This window comes from Austrofundulus limnaeus, unplaced genomic scaffold (assembly GCF_001266775.1).
Source record: "Austrofundulus limnaeus strain Quisiro unplaced genomic scaffold, Austrofundulus_limnaeus-1.0 Scaffold80, whole genome shotgun sequence".
Classification (NCBI taxonomy): Eukaryota; Metazoa; Chordata; class Actinopteri; order Cyprinodontiformes; family Rivulidae; genus Austrofundulus; species Austrofundulus limnaeus.
This window is the reverse complement of record NW_013952482.1, coordinates 1,277,545-1,293,540: the sequence shown is the minus strand read 5'-3', so window position 1 is coordinate 1,293,540 and position 15,996 is coordinate 1,277,545. Positions and strand designations below refer to the sequence as shown.

Below are 15,996 nucleotides of genomic sequence, written 5' to 3'. Positions count from 1 at the left end.
TTCCAGCCTTGTGCAGGTCTTTGGTCTGGTCCCTGACATCCTTGGACAGCTCTTTGGTCCTGCCCATGTTGGAGAGGTTAGAGTCTGACTGAGGGAGTCTGTGGACAGGAGTCTTTCATACAGGTGACACTTTAAAACAGCTGTCTTTAATGATAAATGGACTGAACTTTAGGCCCTGTGATGGACTTGCGGCCTGTCCAGGGTGTACCCCGCCCCTCGCACTGTGACTGCTGGATATGGGCACCAGTGACCCACGTGACCCTGAAAAGGAAGAAGCGTGTACAGAAAATGGATGGATGGATGGATATATTTATGTTTGTGGTTGTAATGTGACAAAATATGGAAAAGTTCAAGGGGTATGAATACTTTTGCAAACCACTGTACATTCTTCCTGGTCAAAATTACATTACTACTAGTCAGAACTGATTATAGATTTCCACAATTACATTTTTGCTAGCAGAAACTGAATTTGGGAATTTAAAAAAATGAACTATTAAGAATTTTTTCAGATACTTATAAATCTTTACAAATTCTAAGTAGCCATTTTGCCATTTATTAGCTTGACTGAATATCTATTTGAGATATCTCAAATACATTTCTTTTCTTACTGGTCAAAAGGCGCATTCCAGACATCTAAAACAACATTCTTCCTATCTAAAATGTTCATTTTAGATAGGAAGAATATAATCCTTACTAGTACAAATGATGTCACTTCCCCCATTCATGTGTATTGGGCTTTTGCTTCCAGATATCTCTACTGAAATAGATAGTCAATCTAATAAATGTTACAATGGCCTGCCACAAGCTCCCTTATATTTTTACATCCAAATTTTACAGAAATATACCAGTCAAGCATTAACAAAATTTACCCTGGAGGAGGTGGCTCACTCTGGCTCTTTGAGTGTTCAGGAGAATGGCTGTCAACAACAGGTTCAGGTTCAGGTTCAGGTGCTGGTGCAGGTGAAGCCTGTCGTTCTTCTATGGCTGCAGCATGAGGAGGACTAGGCGTTGCAGGAGCAACAGGAGTAGGAGGCGTGGCAGCAGCTGTAGCAGCAGACAGTGCAGGCGGTGGGACTTCTGCTTTAGGGGCTGCTGGAGGTAGGCTTGTTGATGGAGGGTGAGACAAATTGGCCAGAAGGGGGTCCTGCTGTCGCGAATGCAGAGGCCTGACTAACTGTGGGCGAGGTGGAGGAGGGGCTGCGTGCTGCACGGGCTTGCGTCCACGTTTGGTGTAACCCGTCTCATTCCTAAAGTTGTTCACAGCCTACATGATGACAAACATAGTTCAGAATTTTTTTAATCAATTCAAATAACCCCAAACCACACAAAAATCAAAGTATCTGAAGAAAATACCTGTCGAAGAAACTTGTTGGCAATGAGATTATCAGGCGACACATCCGACTGTTTGCATGTGAAGCAGATGTGCTCCTCTGAGTCCAACAAAAAAGTCCTGATACCTGAAAATAGACAAAACCATTATGCATGTTAAACAAGAGATTCCCAACAGCCCAATCACTCTGATCTAGAATAATCAATGATCAGACTGAGTCGAATATCACTGCAGCACAATACCACTGATAAATCAATGTTTCTGAAATATTTAAGGCATCAACATAAACTGATACACTAGATTTCTTTTTGTTGTCTGATTAATCACTCACAGTCATCACAGTAACTGTTTCCACAGCAGGGTATAACCACAGCATCAGTCATCAGGTCATTGCAGATCGGACACAGCAGCTCATCTGGGATTGGGTCTGCATCATCGTCAGATGACGACTGTTCACGAGGAACAAACGGAGGGCGCTCTTTCTTCCCTTGAGCATATGCCTCCCTAAAAATAAAAACTGACATTATTATTTTGAGCGCAACAAAGGGACAAATAAAACATCAGGAACTATCATGTGAAAAGGCAAAAAGAAAATACGTTTTCCATGAATAACATATTTATACAAAACAGTGGACATTTTCAGCTGACATACGCGTCTATAGCTGGTATGGCATATTCTCCAGTGTTGGTCAACATGGCTCCCTTGGCTCCTGGCTCCACTTTCACCATGAAGCTCTGTGGTATGCCCTTACTGGTTTTCACTGGTTTAGGACCCTCGGAATTTTTATCCTGAAACTGACAATGTCAAAAGAAAAAAAATATGTTGTTATCTTAAGTGAGAAAATGAAGATAATTACAACAAGACAATACTCAATGATTACCGCCATGGGACAATTTCGAATGTGGTGACCAGCCTTCTCACAGCGATAGCAGAGATAGTTAGCAGGAGGCGGTCCAATCGCCTTTTTGGAATAACTAAAACATCAAAGTCAAATTTAGTAAAGTAGTACAGGTTCATTAGTTTTATTTACTGAAGAATTTGATTAAATAAATAGAAGGAAAATGAAGCGTGTAAAGATTACTAACTGGATAGGATCGTATTCATGGATCGACTGAGTCATCATGGCTTTAATCTTGTCCTCCTCAGATGCATTTGCATCCACCAAGTTTGGGGTCTAAAACATACAGAGGAATAAGACAAATAAAAAAGGGAAAAATTAAAAGGAAGACAACACTTCTTTAATTTTACACAGGGAAACGATTCTCTTTATGTCAAGCATTTGTAAGAGGACTACCTTGGAAAGCTGGGCAAGAGTCAAAGAAGGAGAAGAATCCGTCTGCAGGAGAACCAGAGTATATAAATGAAAAACGTTAACATATCTACTAAACACACTGGAAGAGCCCAGTATTCCACCACATCTGTGTCCAGTCCCACTCATGTCTTCGCAACATATTAGCACCTTGTTACCGATTGGAGCACAAGAATTCTAGAGGCAAGTGAACGAGCACCTAAACCAAGACATAAACTAGATAATGTGCTCTGCTGACTGACTCAAAAACAAAGAGGCATTTAAAATCTTGAACTCTTGTTTATCTTAACTGTTTCCAGGGACACCTTTGTGAGACGTCTATAAAATAACCTGCTGCCAGTTTTACAATAAAGGACACTGATTTTACTGTTCCTTTATGAATTATTTAACAAGTTTACCCCTATTTCTTAAAATAATATTTCTTATTAAAACTATTACAGCTTTCAATGTTGACTTAACATGATTTTAATGACCAGTCAATTCCATTCAACAGCTAGGGATTTAAATGTAAAATTCTAATAAATTTGCATTAGGCACTGCTAACAATTTAAACAAAGTGTCAAAAATAAATGGCTATAAGGTCAAAAGTGCTGGTCAGCAATTATTTAAACTGCCTCTTCAAATAGCCTTGCAATACTAGACTTCAAAACGATTACACGTGTTTGCAAAACTGATTAGGAATTTTAATGTACTCTCAAGCACAAAATGGCTATTTAAAAAGTTGCCTGACTCTTTAGAAAAAGATTTATTAGCAAAGCAGGCAAACTATGCAGATGGCGTGTCCATCACAATCCACGGGGCTCAGAGGAAACAGTGGTTATTGCAGTTTGCTGTGGAGGGAACACACAGGGATCTGGTGCAAGTGGTTCTCACACTGAACCACTGAACAACTTTATTGATAAGGTTCTGCAGCTTACAGCTTACAGGACACACTACACCAGGGTACGTTTTCACTGTAGTAACCGTTAAAAGCCTCAAGAGCTTTACAAGGCATTTTCCTTTACTGATTTTATGATTCAATAATTGTGATGAGGTCACATCACAGAAGCTTGTCAAAAATTGTGCTTCTTACGGTTTCCCCCACCCTTAAAAAAAAAMCACACTTGTACAATTACACTTTCATCTGGTCCTGGACTCCTTGTAAAAATAGGCACTGGGAATTAAAGTAGGGTCAAATGAACTGGTAAGATTCAAGTTTTTTGTGCAGTCCATATTGAAGGCAGAACAGAACAGGTTCATGATGAAATTGTACAAGACAAAACAACTGACATTGATAAGCTGTTACTGAGAACACATCTGAGGATCATTTGTTTTAGCAGCATAATCCTAAAATTAAATTCAGAAAATAAATAAAAACAAACTTGTACAACTGTTCCACTCACGACCTTGTAAATGCATTAAGAGTTAATTACAATCAATCTCATCCACACTTTAATTCTTTGAGTTTTTAAACCAGATGAAATAATTTCACAGTAAACACATGACAATGAATTATCAATACAAAAATACCTTTTACAAATAACACATTTGCCTGAACTGAAGCAGGCGACAAAACCATTTCATCATGAAATACAGTCATGTTTAAATCCGTCAGAAAAACGCAACATGGCAACAAATTAACAATTAGTTACGTCAATGCATGAAAAAAAATGTTGCCTAGTTTGTCTTTGCTCTTTATCTTTTTCAGCCATTATGTACTTCCATTTAAGAAATTCAAAACAGTTATGAACCCAGGGTTTTAAAGATCGTAACAAAGGATGTTAATTGCTGATGTCAAAAAACCCAACCCAAAAAAGGCATCAAACAACATTTAGAAGTTGAGAGCAACAAAACTCTAGAAAACACAAACTGAACAAAAAAATACATCTTGATTTTTGTTGACAGAATGTTCTCGAGAAAGGTGACTAAAGCCAGATAGAGTGGGAGAAAGAGAGGTGTGGAGGAGGAGAGCGTGTTGTTTTTTGTTTGTTTTACATACGGGTCTAGAAGATCCCACCACAGCTGAGTCAGAACGATCACTGCAAAAACAAAAAGAGCAAAAATTATTTATTGTTTAACTTTATTCATTTCATAAAAAAATTATATACAATAAAAATAAAAAATATTAATACAATGAAATGAAAGGAAGCAGAGAGAAGAATAAAAATATTACATCTGCCCCTTTTTTCCTCAATTCAATTAACAGTAATCTTTAATTAACAAAACATGAACATCAAATCTTTCTAGAACAACAAATTATCTGTTTACACATTATACGGTTTTATATATTTTCAACAATCCAACCTTTATCATTCTCTTGAACATGTACTTTGATTTGGCACTTTTAACATCATTTTCCAGATTATTCCACAATCCTTGAATTGAGGTGTACGGTTCTTTCAAACATGTTCTAAATTTAGGTTTCCTGAACAACTCTGTCCCCATAAGATTATAATTAGCTCATGGCAAAACATAGAATCAARTTTACAACTGCATAGAACCGGTAAAGGACAAATTAACTAAAAAAGCAAGTAAACTGATTAAAAATGTTTAAGCTATGATACACACATATTTTGAACACATTTTAGGGACACGTACACAATGAACGTCCTGCCAGCAGGTTTGACTCCACCAATCGGAGTGCGACGAACGATCACAGATGAGTGTTTTGGGATATGCGCTTCATCGTCTGTGTATTCTATAAAACAAACGGAAAATTAGTGCAAAACACACAACTGAAAAACACAAAAAAAATGTGTACAATTTTTTTTATCATAACTGTAGACTATGATAAACCAGATTATCCTAAAGTGTCAAGTAGATTACACCATTTGTGTGGATGCCAAAGCAGGATTACTGAAGTACAAACAGGCAAATGTAAAAACATAAATATCTGTTCACCTGCATTAAATGACACGAGTGAACTCAGAATCAGTTGTCAGACATAAAATAATAATTTAAAAATCCACTGACTTTCTCAACATTGACTCTTAAGTCTTAAAATATTTTGTTTTACTAATCTACAAAACTACAGCCCTTTTGTTTCCCCAACTTAAGTGAAGCATTTATCAGTTCACTTTTTTGAGAAGCCACGTTTCAAATATCACRCAACACCATCTTCTGCTTTTTCCAAGCTTCCAAATAAAAAATAAAATCCTGCACCATATAAGTTTCCTTCAATTGCTATATTGTGTGTAAAGACGTAATGTTTTCTTTTTAATTTCTGTTTAATTTAGGTTATACTCTACACTTTTGTCCTTACAAATTTATTTTTCCTTTTTTTTTCATTGTGTATTTAGGTAAGACAAACAGAAAATAATCTTTTAATAAATCTGAAACAGGTTCATAGTAAAAAGCATGTCATAAACATTACTGCAAAAATAAAAACATAAACATGTTTTTTACCCACCAGCTGCTGTCACAACCTAAATGAAGTGAAGTTTTATAACATTACAACCATAATGTATCATGTAAACAGGTAAAATGTACCTTCTCGGGTCTGTGCATTGGTGATCTGCAGGTCGCAGTCTGTAGCCTTGAGGCGCTCCCGGGCCATAATCTGCCTCTTAAGCTCACTGAGAGTGATATGCAGCCCATCGAAAGTGACTGTGTTGTAGTCCAGTTTGGAGGAAAATTTATAGTGAACACACGACATTTTCACAGCTCTAAATAACGTCAATCAGACAGAAGATTTTTTTAAGAACACAGGACTGTTATGAGAAAATCAAACAGCGTCAACACTGAACACAGTTAGGCTAAATGCGGCAACTTTAATTGATAAACCTTCTTTATATTCGAGGAAACACTTGACAAAATGAATGCTGAAACAGGCAAAGGTTCAGCTTGAAGGTGACGACAGTCTTATCGTTCATTGCCAAACAAAAATGAACGTGATGYGAGGCCAAAGCACCATTCGGAGGCACCGTGGACCTCGTCAGTTCTTCAGAGTCCAATATGACACATCAGAGTGCGATTAAATCCAAAATAGTCCATGCAGCAKAACGTGTATCATTACATGGGTGTAAATCTGCCCAAGTCCTTGGTGAAATGTCCTTGGTAGAAAGCCCAAACGGCTAGGCCGCAAGGCTTTCCGAGCCACAGTCCTTGTGTTGGCCTTATCTTAGTTTTTCGTTTTAAGCAAAATCAGGCAAACAACCTTCACAAAAAGTCCACAAAACTGTAGAAAAATCCACAACGACTTCACAATGTTTATATTACTGCTGTTAAACTTCTGTAATTTTACTAAAACTATAACTTCGTGTAAACAGCTAACATGGCATGCTACATTAGCCTCACCACATTTTGCAACACATAACAAAAGCTAACTGTTAGCTAAGCTAACATTAATAACCCGACCCACTGACGAAAAACCGACAAAAATCCAACCATATACGCAGTCAGGGGAGAAAAAAATCTTCTTTCACGATTAAATGTCCAGAACAAAATCCGCAAGTTGTCCAGCTGATGTTTTAGTTTGATTCTATAAAATCCATTTCGGTAGTAGATATTTCTCCTCTTCTCGCTGTTTCATCAAAATGGCGCTGGGCGGAACCGGAAATGGTAAGGGTTTATAAAAAATAAGAATATCCGGTGACTGGTTAGGATTTCACCGGAAATGGTAAGGGTTTATAAAAATAAGAGTATCCGGTGACTGGATAGGATTTCACTTACTTGCAGTGGGATTATTGTTTTCCTTTTTTTTTTTTTTTAATTATTATTATTTATTTCTTTGAGGTGAAAAATTTATTTGAAGGACGTGGAAAGTGTGTGTTTAAATCTAGCAGTCATACCAAAAATATCAAATCATAATATGACAGGTTATTATTTATTATTGTTGCTTATTTCTTTGCGCTATTTTATTCATATCAAACGGTTTTTAGTGTGCTCACAGTTCTATTTTAATTTAAACATTGATCCAAGGTGACTGTGGGAGTTTTGAAAGGTGCCTATAAATAAAATGCGTTGTTATTATTATTATTATTATTATTATTACAATTCCTGCTAAAAACAAAGAAGTCATGCCTGATTTTGTACTTTTGCTTCCAAAAAACCTAATTGTCTTTGTGACATTTAAAATGTTTTGGGAAATATTTAAATGTTTATATATTTGGTCTTTCTGAAGATTTTTCACACTTTTTTTAACTTTGGCAGTTTTTCTTTTCATTTTCAGTTCAGTATCTGATCAGTTTTTTAAAATGCTTTTATTTTTTCTTGTTTTGTCCTCTACTTCAATCTCCACCTTCCCTGTTTTTCATCAAATGTTGCACGTGCTGTCATGAGGAAAACTAGGGAAAAAAAGAGTCAAACAGCAGACAAAACATGAGAAACATTCAAAGACTCTTAGAAAGCTGAAAAAAACTATTAAATAATTTATGGAAAGTGTGACGTTTACTTCTAAGGAGACCGTTACATCGTACAAAGAAATTAGTAGTTTTTGAATTTTTTACATTCATTTCAGAAATATCACGAACAGATTAATAGATAAGCACAGTAAACATGGTGGTGCTGTCACTGATTTCATGTGTTGTCATTTTCATCACAGCTGTTTTGGTTGTTTCTCCGAATGCTTGTGCTGCCATGATGTACAGTATGTCCCTAATGCTGTTTGTGCTGTTCTGCTGTTATCCGTAACACAGCTCATTCATGCACGTTCACACACGAGAAGGCCTTGATTTCTTTTTAATGCAAGGGGCCTGTAAAGCCTTTCATTCATTTAATTTGTTCACCTTTGTTACATATGCTCAGACACACATTTAGACACATTTAGAGAAACAGATAGGGTAGACCCTAATGCATTTAATGGGGTTTTGATTTTCAGCATGTAGGACAAAAAAAAGAGGGCGGGACATGATTATGTCACTGTCAGGTGTATTTAGTACACTGCTTAGCTCAAAAAAAGCCACACACAATGAAATTTGTTGGAGCTCTTTTAGTTAATAATAAATAACACATTCACAGCAGCATTCTGGATCACAATAAAGCGTTAATTCTTCTGAAGTGAGATAAGGTAATGAACAATGACTATTTTACCTGTTGTAGATAGCTCTTTGATTGGCTTAATTTGGATAAGTAGAGGTGCATTTTAAGTGTAATCCTCAGCTAATGACTAAATTCAGCAAAACAAAGACCAAAGTGAAATGATGTCACCTTGAAACAACTCACACTTGCCAGGAAAACTTTGTAGCGGGAAACTGACTCACTCACATGTCAAGTTGTGCAGATTGTCTGTAAATTACACAGATTTCCCCCCGTTTTATACATACAGATAGAGAAATCTCATGGATCTTCTCAGCCGGTTCGTATCATCAGTCCATTAAATGGACGTTATTAGCGGTWATCAGTCCCATATAATGGCTTCAGACTGTCCCGACAGTGCCCCCTAGTGGGTAACCAGTGCCATATATATTGGAGGGCAACAATCTGCTACCGCCGGAGTCCGGTCTACTTTATCGTAGCCCATGTCATTTTCTCTAAAATTAACCTTAGTGGCTTTATGCCTCATATTAACCAGATTACATAAAAACCTTAGTGGTTTTATGCCTCATATTAACCAGATTACATTAAAAACCTTAGTGGTTTTATGCCTCATATTAACCAGACTGCATAAAAACCCTTAGTGGTTTTACGCCTCATACTAACCAGCTGACAGTCTGAAGCCATTCTATAGGATGGAGAACCCACTAGGCGGCACAGTTGGGACAGTCTGAAGCCATTCTATGGGGCTGATAACAGCCAATAACATCCATTTAATGGATGATAACATCCGGAGTGGGTGGATTTTTTCAAAAACTTAGCTTCACGTTTGTTTTACATCTCAGAGCCTGTAGGGCATAAAATAAATAAATAAAACCAAATAACCACCTCCCAACCTGCTCCACTGCTCTCCTCATCCTCCTTTCCCTGCTCCCCTACACTGCAGGCACAACCACCCTCCATCCCCCTTTTGTGAGTAATAAGGATTTTTTTTCTGAAAATGACAATTTTTGAGAGTCATGATACAGTTTCATGCCCAAAGCGGTTGCCGACAATGATGTAATGCTTTATAAAATAGCATCTAACAATTAAGAAATCTTTAAGACTGAAGTTGTTTTAAAACAAAAGTAATTTACTTCCTTTTTTGACCCTGTGTGGACTGCAGCCTTTAGCTTATCARTCGGGTCATAATTAAGCTCCATGTTTCCAAACTGAGGCTGTTCATGAAGCTATCTTCCACTGGTTAGATAATAATTGTTCATGACCTTTCCATAAAACCCTTATTATTAAGATCTGATTTATTTAGTGTTACACCCCTTCCTCTGGGGTTCCCTCTCCTCTCAGACTGGAGTGGTCCTTCGGCTGGATGCACAGTTTCCTGGCAGCATCTCTACATTGTTGTGAGCCGCTACAGTYGCGTGATCATTCACAGCCATAATATCACTGTCTTTGAGAGGCGACGTTAGGGTGTACAGCATGAAATCGGAGCYCACGGTGGCTGTCGGGGGTAAACCTGTCATGTCAGCCATTTTAGACTGAACGGAGAGCTCCTGGTCACACCCCAAAGGACCTGGATAGGTGTGCGCTTCTGAGTCCGCCGTGCTGTGATTGCTCCTGTAGCTGTAGCGGCTGCTGCGGTTCTGGTAGTAACGGTTGCGGTAATAGGACGAGTTTCTGGAGATGGGAGGCTTGATGAGCGAAGGCCGGCCTTTGGTGCGCAGCTGCCTGTGTTTTTCTATGAACACGTGCACTGCCAAGACACCCACCATCTCAGCCAGCACGAAGGACAGGGCTCCGAAATAAAAGGACCAGCCGTAGGAGTAGCTCTTCTTGTTGTCGCTCTGGCTGGGGTCACCTGAGTTGGCTGATATGTACACGATGATGCCGATAATGTTGCTGAGACCTGAGCAGGGTGGGGTAAAGAAATAAAGGGTTAAAGCGACAGTTCAGATGTTTTGAAGTGTGAATGTWTTGAAGTGGTGGTTCTGTGAAAACATTAGGGTTAAGAAATGGACACACAACAACAAAACTGCTAAGAAATGAGCTTCAGCTACTAATGTGGTCGTACAACAAAAATGATAATTCGTTGGACAAAAGGGTAAAAAATAAAATGTTTGCTGTTAAAATCTGTGCACTGTTGGGTCTAACCTGCAGAAACAAAAAGAATACCAGCGCTGAGGATGACATTGTGGCGGGACTTGTAGAACTCACTGGCAGCCACACACAGTCCTCCGAGGAACAGCAATCCCACACTGAGGATTGGGAACAGGCTGGAGGCTCGAACTGCTCCTGAACAAGGGAGAATTTAAAATGTTCCTATTTGCAAGATCTCTGTCACAAATAACTTCCAGGTTTCGCTTTTGGATGATACGACGGAGTATTAGGGCCATACAAGATTTTTTTTAATTACGAGAATAAAGTCATAATATTACAAAATTAAAGTCATAATATTATGAGAATAAAGTCATGATATTACAAAATTAAAGTCATAATATTATGAGAATAAAGTCATGATATTACAAGATTAAAATCATAATATTATGAGAATAAAGTCTTATTACAAAATTAAAATCCAATGAAAATAAAGTCATAATATTATGAGAGTAAAGTCATAATATTATGAGAGTAGTCATAATATTATGAGAGTAAAATCATAATATTACGAGATTAAAATCGAATGAAAATAAAGTCATAATATTATGAGATTAAAGTCATAAATATTATGAGAATAAAGTCGTAACATTGCGAGATTAAAGTCAGAATTTTATGAGAATACACTCGTAATATTAAAGTAATAATATTCTAAAATTAAAGTCATAATACTACATGAAAAAGCATGCCGTTACCATTGCATTAAAACGAGGAATGTTGAGCAACTTGTCCAGTTGTTCTGTAGTATTGCTTAAAATAAAAAAAAAGTTAATATTTTAGCACATTAGCATTAAATTATCAGTAGAAGGACTTGGAAATTGTGCAAACAACTGCATGATAAACTGAAGCTGTATTGTAATTAATGGATGCATTGACAAATTTAGTCGTCACGTAGCTAATTTGGATGAAAGCRTATTAAACTAATAGTGACCCGAGTCATCACAGTCTACTTTATAAACACAGACACATGGCTGTGCAGCAGGTGTGGGGAAAATAAGGAGGAGATGATCGGAAAATGGACACATCGTGTAAGATTATGACTTTTTTTCTCGTAATATTATGACTTTATTCTCGTAATAATAATAATTACAAAATCTCGTTGTGTGGTCCTAACACTCCATCATAGGATGAACACATTTGTTACGCACGCAGTAAATACTCAGCAGCATCCTGCTCATAGTCTGCATCATCTGGGAAATGATCGATGTGTTTGCAAACCCCTCGGAATATTCCTGCAGAAATGGAAAAAGAAAGACTCTGTCTGCGTCCTGATATTAATTCCAGGATTATATATTTTAATGCTGTTAATGCTACTGAAGTATTTCTCAGGTAAACACAGCAGAGAATAGAACATGTATAAAACAGTGTAAACAATGAAAAACAAAGATTATGTGGTTGACCACTGATCCGTCCTGTGGTTGGTGAGATATTTTGCTAACAAAGAGTCAAATAAGAACACATTTCCCTTGCTCTTCTTGGTTGAGCTGCAGCCACCGAATGAATGAGTTAATGTTTTGGTAACCATGACGACTGAGTCATCACATCAATACTGGTCAAYGAGCAGCATGTAGGGACAAACACGTCAATATATTCCTGTTTGTAAAATGTTGAAAGGCACAGCTGGACTCACTGATGGATGAGCTTTGATTCAGTGGATGGTTTTCATTCAGACAGATCAAAGAACACGTCACGGCCTGCGTTTGTGCATTCGCTGCGGACAGTTCAGTCAGAACRTATTTCTGAAACCCCATGTTTAATTCAGTGGTGGAAACCATTGTGTTTTATTGTTTTTGTGACACCTTTTCCTCAGCCACGTTCCAGATTCAAATATTTTATGATTTTATTCCTGATTTAATTGTTAGAAAATGCTCCTTTTTGCTTTTAAGGTGAAGATTGCAAATTATTAAAGCAACAAGCTTTTTAAAACAGACCTCACAGCAAAAGTTTAAACCACTTTTTTTTTGTTTTCAGCAGCCGTGTGTGACTGAACCACGTTTTGACAAAGAGCTTATAGAAAAAGATTTACGTCTCTTAAAAGTGACATATGGTTTGATTTTGACAAACATTAAAATGATTTATTATCTACAGACAGAAAACAAGAAAATATGTTTGTTCATGTCACGGTTTGACACAGATCCAGAATTTATAGCTAAAACCTAAAAAAAAAAAGAGTCTGGCATGACAGCAAAACTTACACGAAGGAGAGCTGGATAAGAAGTGAACAATGCACAATGCTCAACTGGTGATTAAGACTGGGGCTGATGAGAGAATGAGCTGCAGCTGTGGTGGGTGAAACAGAAAGCAGGTGTAAATTGGCAGTGAGGAGAAGTAGCTAACTGATGGCATAAAAGATGAAACAAATGAAAACACAAGGAGCAGGATGAAACATACCCAAAGAGAACAAAACTCAACCAAAAAGAGAACAAACAAAAAATAAAAGGCTACAAAGAAAAGAACAGAAAGATGCGGATCATTTATTTATTAGGGGTGCAACAATACATGTACCCGTATCGAACCGTATCGAACAATACAGATTTAAAAAATTTACATTATCAACTTGTCTTCTGAAGAKGCTCTGTGTTRAAGGATCAGTGGATCTGTGTTCGACTACTCCACCTAGGCTGCATTTTTGAGCGCAGATCCACTGAGAAACTTGCTGTTTCAGCAACATTTAATTAAAAATTGTACTTTTGAGGTTACTCAAATGTTCATAATTAATATAAATAAATTACAAGTTAAAAGGGAAATTTCTCTTTTTTGTATCGAAAAAATATCAAACCGTGAGACTAAAGTATCGAACCGAACCAAACCGTGAATTTCCTGTATCGTTGCACCCCTATATTTTTGTATTTGTTTTTTTTTTTGTGTGTTTTTTTCATTTTCTTCTCCTGATTATGAAAACAAAATAAAATTGTTCAAACGATTTCCACATTTAGCAGCTGGGACATTGACATGCTGCACACTGATGTTTCAATTTAAATTTGTTTATCTCTAAACACTGAAAGTTTGAAGGTTATTTATGCAACTACTCCATAAAATCCAATATATCATTTTTTAAAATAAAAGTCACTGGTATTTTAAATCTTACTTCTTTAATAATAATAATAACCTGCTATTCATTTCACGTATTGCTTGTAGGGACAAGTATTAAAAGATACTAACGTTTATTGTAGTGACAGATCWAAAGAAATGTTAAAGTTGCTGCCAGCTGTAGCTCATTAAGTTTGTACAACATGAAAAGTTGCTTTAGTAACTTTAAAAATAAATTGCATGAATATTTGTGAGTAGGATATACAAAAGTAAGTTAGAGTAACTCACCTAATGTAATTTGTCAACTTAATGTTATCAAAAATCTTAAGTAAAAATATTTAATTTCTTCAACCTAATGATATTTTGGTAGGTCAAATTAAATTATGTAGAGGAGTTGTCCTGTTCAAACCTCCACTCCCTTCATCTCGTGTTCTTGAGCAAGACACCATCAGCGTATGAATGGGTGAATGTAGTGTAAAGCACTGAGGTCTTTGGACTTGATAAAGCTGTAAAAGTTCATTTACCATGTACTTAATAATAGGCAATACTGGTGACTTATAAAGCTGAGAGGAAATTATTGCAACATTTTTTAAAAGTTGAGTCAACAAAGCATTTTTCAGAGTGTAGAGACTCAAACAGGGCTGGGTTTTCCCAGTTGCCAATGGAGAAACTTTTAGTCACTTTAAAATTTCATCCACACCTTCCAACATTCTGCACATTAATACCAACTGAGCTGAACTGTGTTTTTGAGATTGTTTTTCCCAAATCTGGAGGAGCTAATAAAATTATGTATCGGTACTCTTAATAAAGCTGCTTAGCTGCAGAAGCTAAGTTTTAATCTTAATTCTTGACAGACTGGTGTGCTTTTATTCTGCTGCTCCAGCTCTATTTTTATYCTAACATTTAGTGGATCCACTCACACCCAAAACTAAAGAGAACCCATATACAGCATGTTAAGAATATGATACCTCATTGATCCACTAATGGAGTTGGTTTGTCACAGCAGCAGACAAATTAAAATTAAGAGCAATCAAAGCAATATTTTTAGCAAATAATTGCTTTAAAAACACAACAATAATGTCCTGATTTGTAAAGTTTGGACTTGGTAGTGCAGACAAAACACAAGGGGCCTGAAATAAATGCTAAGGATTTAGAGGAGCAAAACATAAACAGGCAGTGTTGGCCACACACCTGGAGGAGAACCAGGGGAGAACAGGACACGGCAGGAAGCACACACAATGCTGCACAGAAGATCATCAACTTTTAAAACTTGGAATCAATTTTGTCTGTCTATTAGCAAAATATCTCATGAACCACTACAGATTTAAAGACACTTTTATAAAAGAAACCACTGGATGTACAACTGATTCAGTTTTGGCATCAATTTAATAATTGACCTTAAAACTGATTAACTTTTGGAGTCAATCCGATTCAGGATGACTGCCACAGCTAACTGACCTGAGCCAACAGAGACATGTCATCAACTCAGGTAATTTTACAATTACTGAGACAGAATTTGGTCCAGCTGAGAGTCGTCCCAAACACATACTCAGAAGATTTGAGAAGAATCTAATTTCAAGTTAGATTTTTTTAGAGCTTTTGAGGAGTTTAAAACTTTTACTTCATGAACAGAGTGAGACATTTCTGAGCATATTTACTGTTAAAAATGAATCATCAACTGGACAAAAATATAATTTTGAGGGTCCTTACCCTCGGTGCAGCAGGTCCTCCATAGGCCGGAGTGGGTCAGGACCTCCTCGTTCTTGTGGACCGTCTCGTTGTCGTTCAGGTTCTTGGAGCGGCACACCCCGCGGGAGTACAGCCAGTAGTCGGTGCCCACCGCAATGGTCATGAGGCTGAAGGCGCAGAAGGCCCCCGCCGTGGTGAGGAGCATCATCACCCCCCTGTTACAGACCCTCATCCTGACCCCACCTCTCCTCCTCCTCCCCAGGAGTCCACCTGAGGACGGACACAACTGGCTGGGTTTAAAAACTTACTGAACGCGCGCGGCCCCGCTCGCCTGCAGCTTTGGAGCGCATCATCCATAGAAGTGAAAAAGTTGGGCCGGTGCGTAAAAGGCTGGCTGGAACTGTGGGGATGTGTCCGTGTGCAGATCACCAAGAGTGCAGAGTGTCTCTGTGCTGGTTCACTGAGGGGAAACCCCGCCTGCCACTGTGTGTGTGTGTGTGTGTGTGTGTGTGTGTGTGTGTGTGTGTGTGTGTG

General features: G+C 37.6%; 3 protein-coding genes across 3 annotated transcripts in view; all 3 read right to left on the bottom strand.

Annotated features, from left to right (window-relative positions):
* LOC106519666 (E3 ubiquitin-protein ligase RBBP6) overlaps positions 1-3,393 on the bottom strand; it is a 13,476-nt gene extending 10,083 nt beyond the window's left edge. Inside the window, exons 1-7 of the mRNA XM_014011426.1 lie at positions 2,626-3,393; positions 2,417-2,505; positions 2,212-2,305; positions 1,983-2,125; positions 1,662-1,834; positions 1,354-1,457; positions 870-1,264 (exon numbers count right to left, since the gene is read on the bottom strand). Coding sequence (XP_013866880.1) covers positions 870-1,264; positions 1,354-1,457; positions 1,662-1,834; positions 1,983-2,125; positions 2,212-2,305; positions 2,417-2,505; positions 2,626-2,769 — 1,142 coding nt within the window. The 5' untranslated portion in view covers positions 2,770-3,393. The remainder of the gene's footprint in view (positions 1-869; positions 1,265-1,353; positions 1,458-1,661; positions 1,835-1,982; positions 2,126-2,211; positions 2,306-2,416; positions 2,506-2,625) is intronic.
* Positions 3,394-3,492: 99 nt separating this feature from the next.
* On the bottom strand, positions 3,493-7,172 carry LOC106519667 (E3 ubiquitin-protein ligase RBBP6). Its single transcript, XM_014011427.1, has 3 exons — positions 6,109-7,172; positions 5,218-5,317; positions 3,493-4,658 (listed from the first exon to the last, which is right to left on the bottom strand). The coding sequence occupies exons 1-3, from the start codon at positions 6,272-6,274 to the stop codon at positions 4,475-4,477; spliced, it is 450 nt and encodes a 149-aa protein (XP_013866881.1). The 5' UTR covers positions 6,275-7,172; the 3' UTR covers positions 3,493-4,474.
* A 2,238-nt stretch (positions 7,173-9,410) lies between these two features.
* cacng3a (calcium channel, voltage-dependent, gamma subunit 3a) lies at positions 9,411-15,860 on the bottom strand. Its single transcript, XM_014011425.1, has 4 exons — positions 15,484-15,860; positions 11,892-11,975; positions 10,741-10,881; positions 9,411-10,495 (listed from the first exon to the last, which is right to left on the bottom strand). The coding sequence occupies exons 1-4, from the start codon at positions 15,692-15,694 to the stop codon at positions 9,933-9,935; spliced, it is 999 nt and encodes a 332-aa protein (XP_013866879.1). The 5' UTR covers positions 15,695-15,860; the 3' UTR covers positions 9,411-9,932.
* Between the last annotated feature and the right edge of the window lie 136 nt (positions 15,861-15,996).

Bases quoted from the DNA above. Each gene is read 5' to 3' on its own strand.
- LOC106519667 (XM_014011427.1), bottom strand. From the start codon at position 6,274: ATGTCGTGTGTTCACTATAAATTTTCCTCCAAACTGGACTACAACACA. The intron at 5,318-6,108 runs GTACATTTTACC...TTTGTTTTATAG, and splicing joins CAATGCACAGACCCGAGAAG to AATACACAGACGATGAAGCG. The intron at 4,659-5,217 runs GTACGTGTCCCT...TTGTTTTTGCAG, and splicing joins GCTGGCAGGACGTTCATTGT to TGATCGTTCTGACTCAGCTG.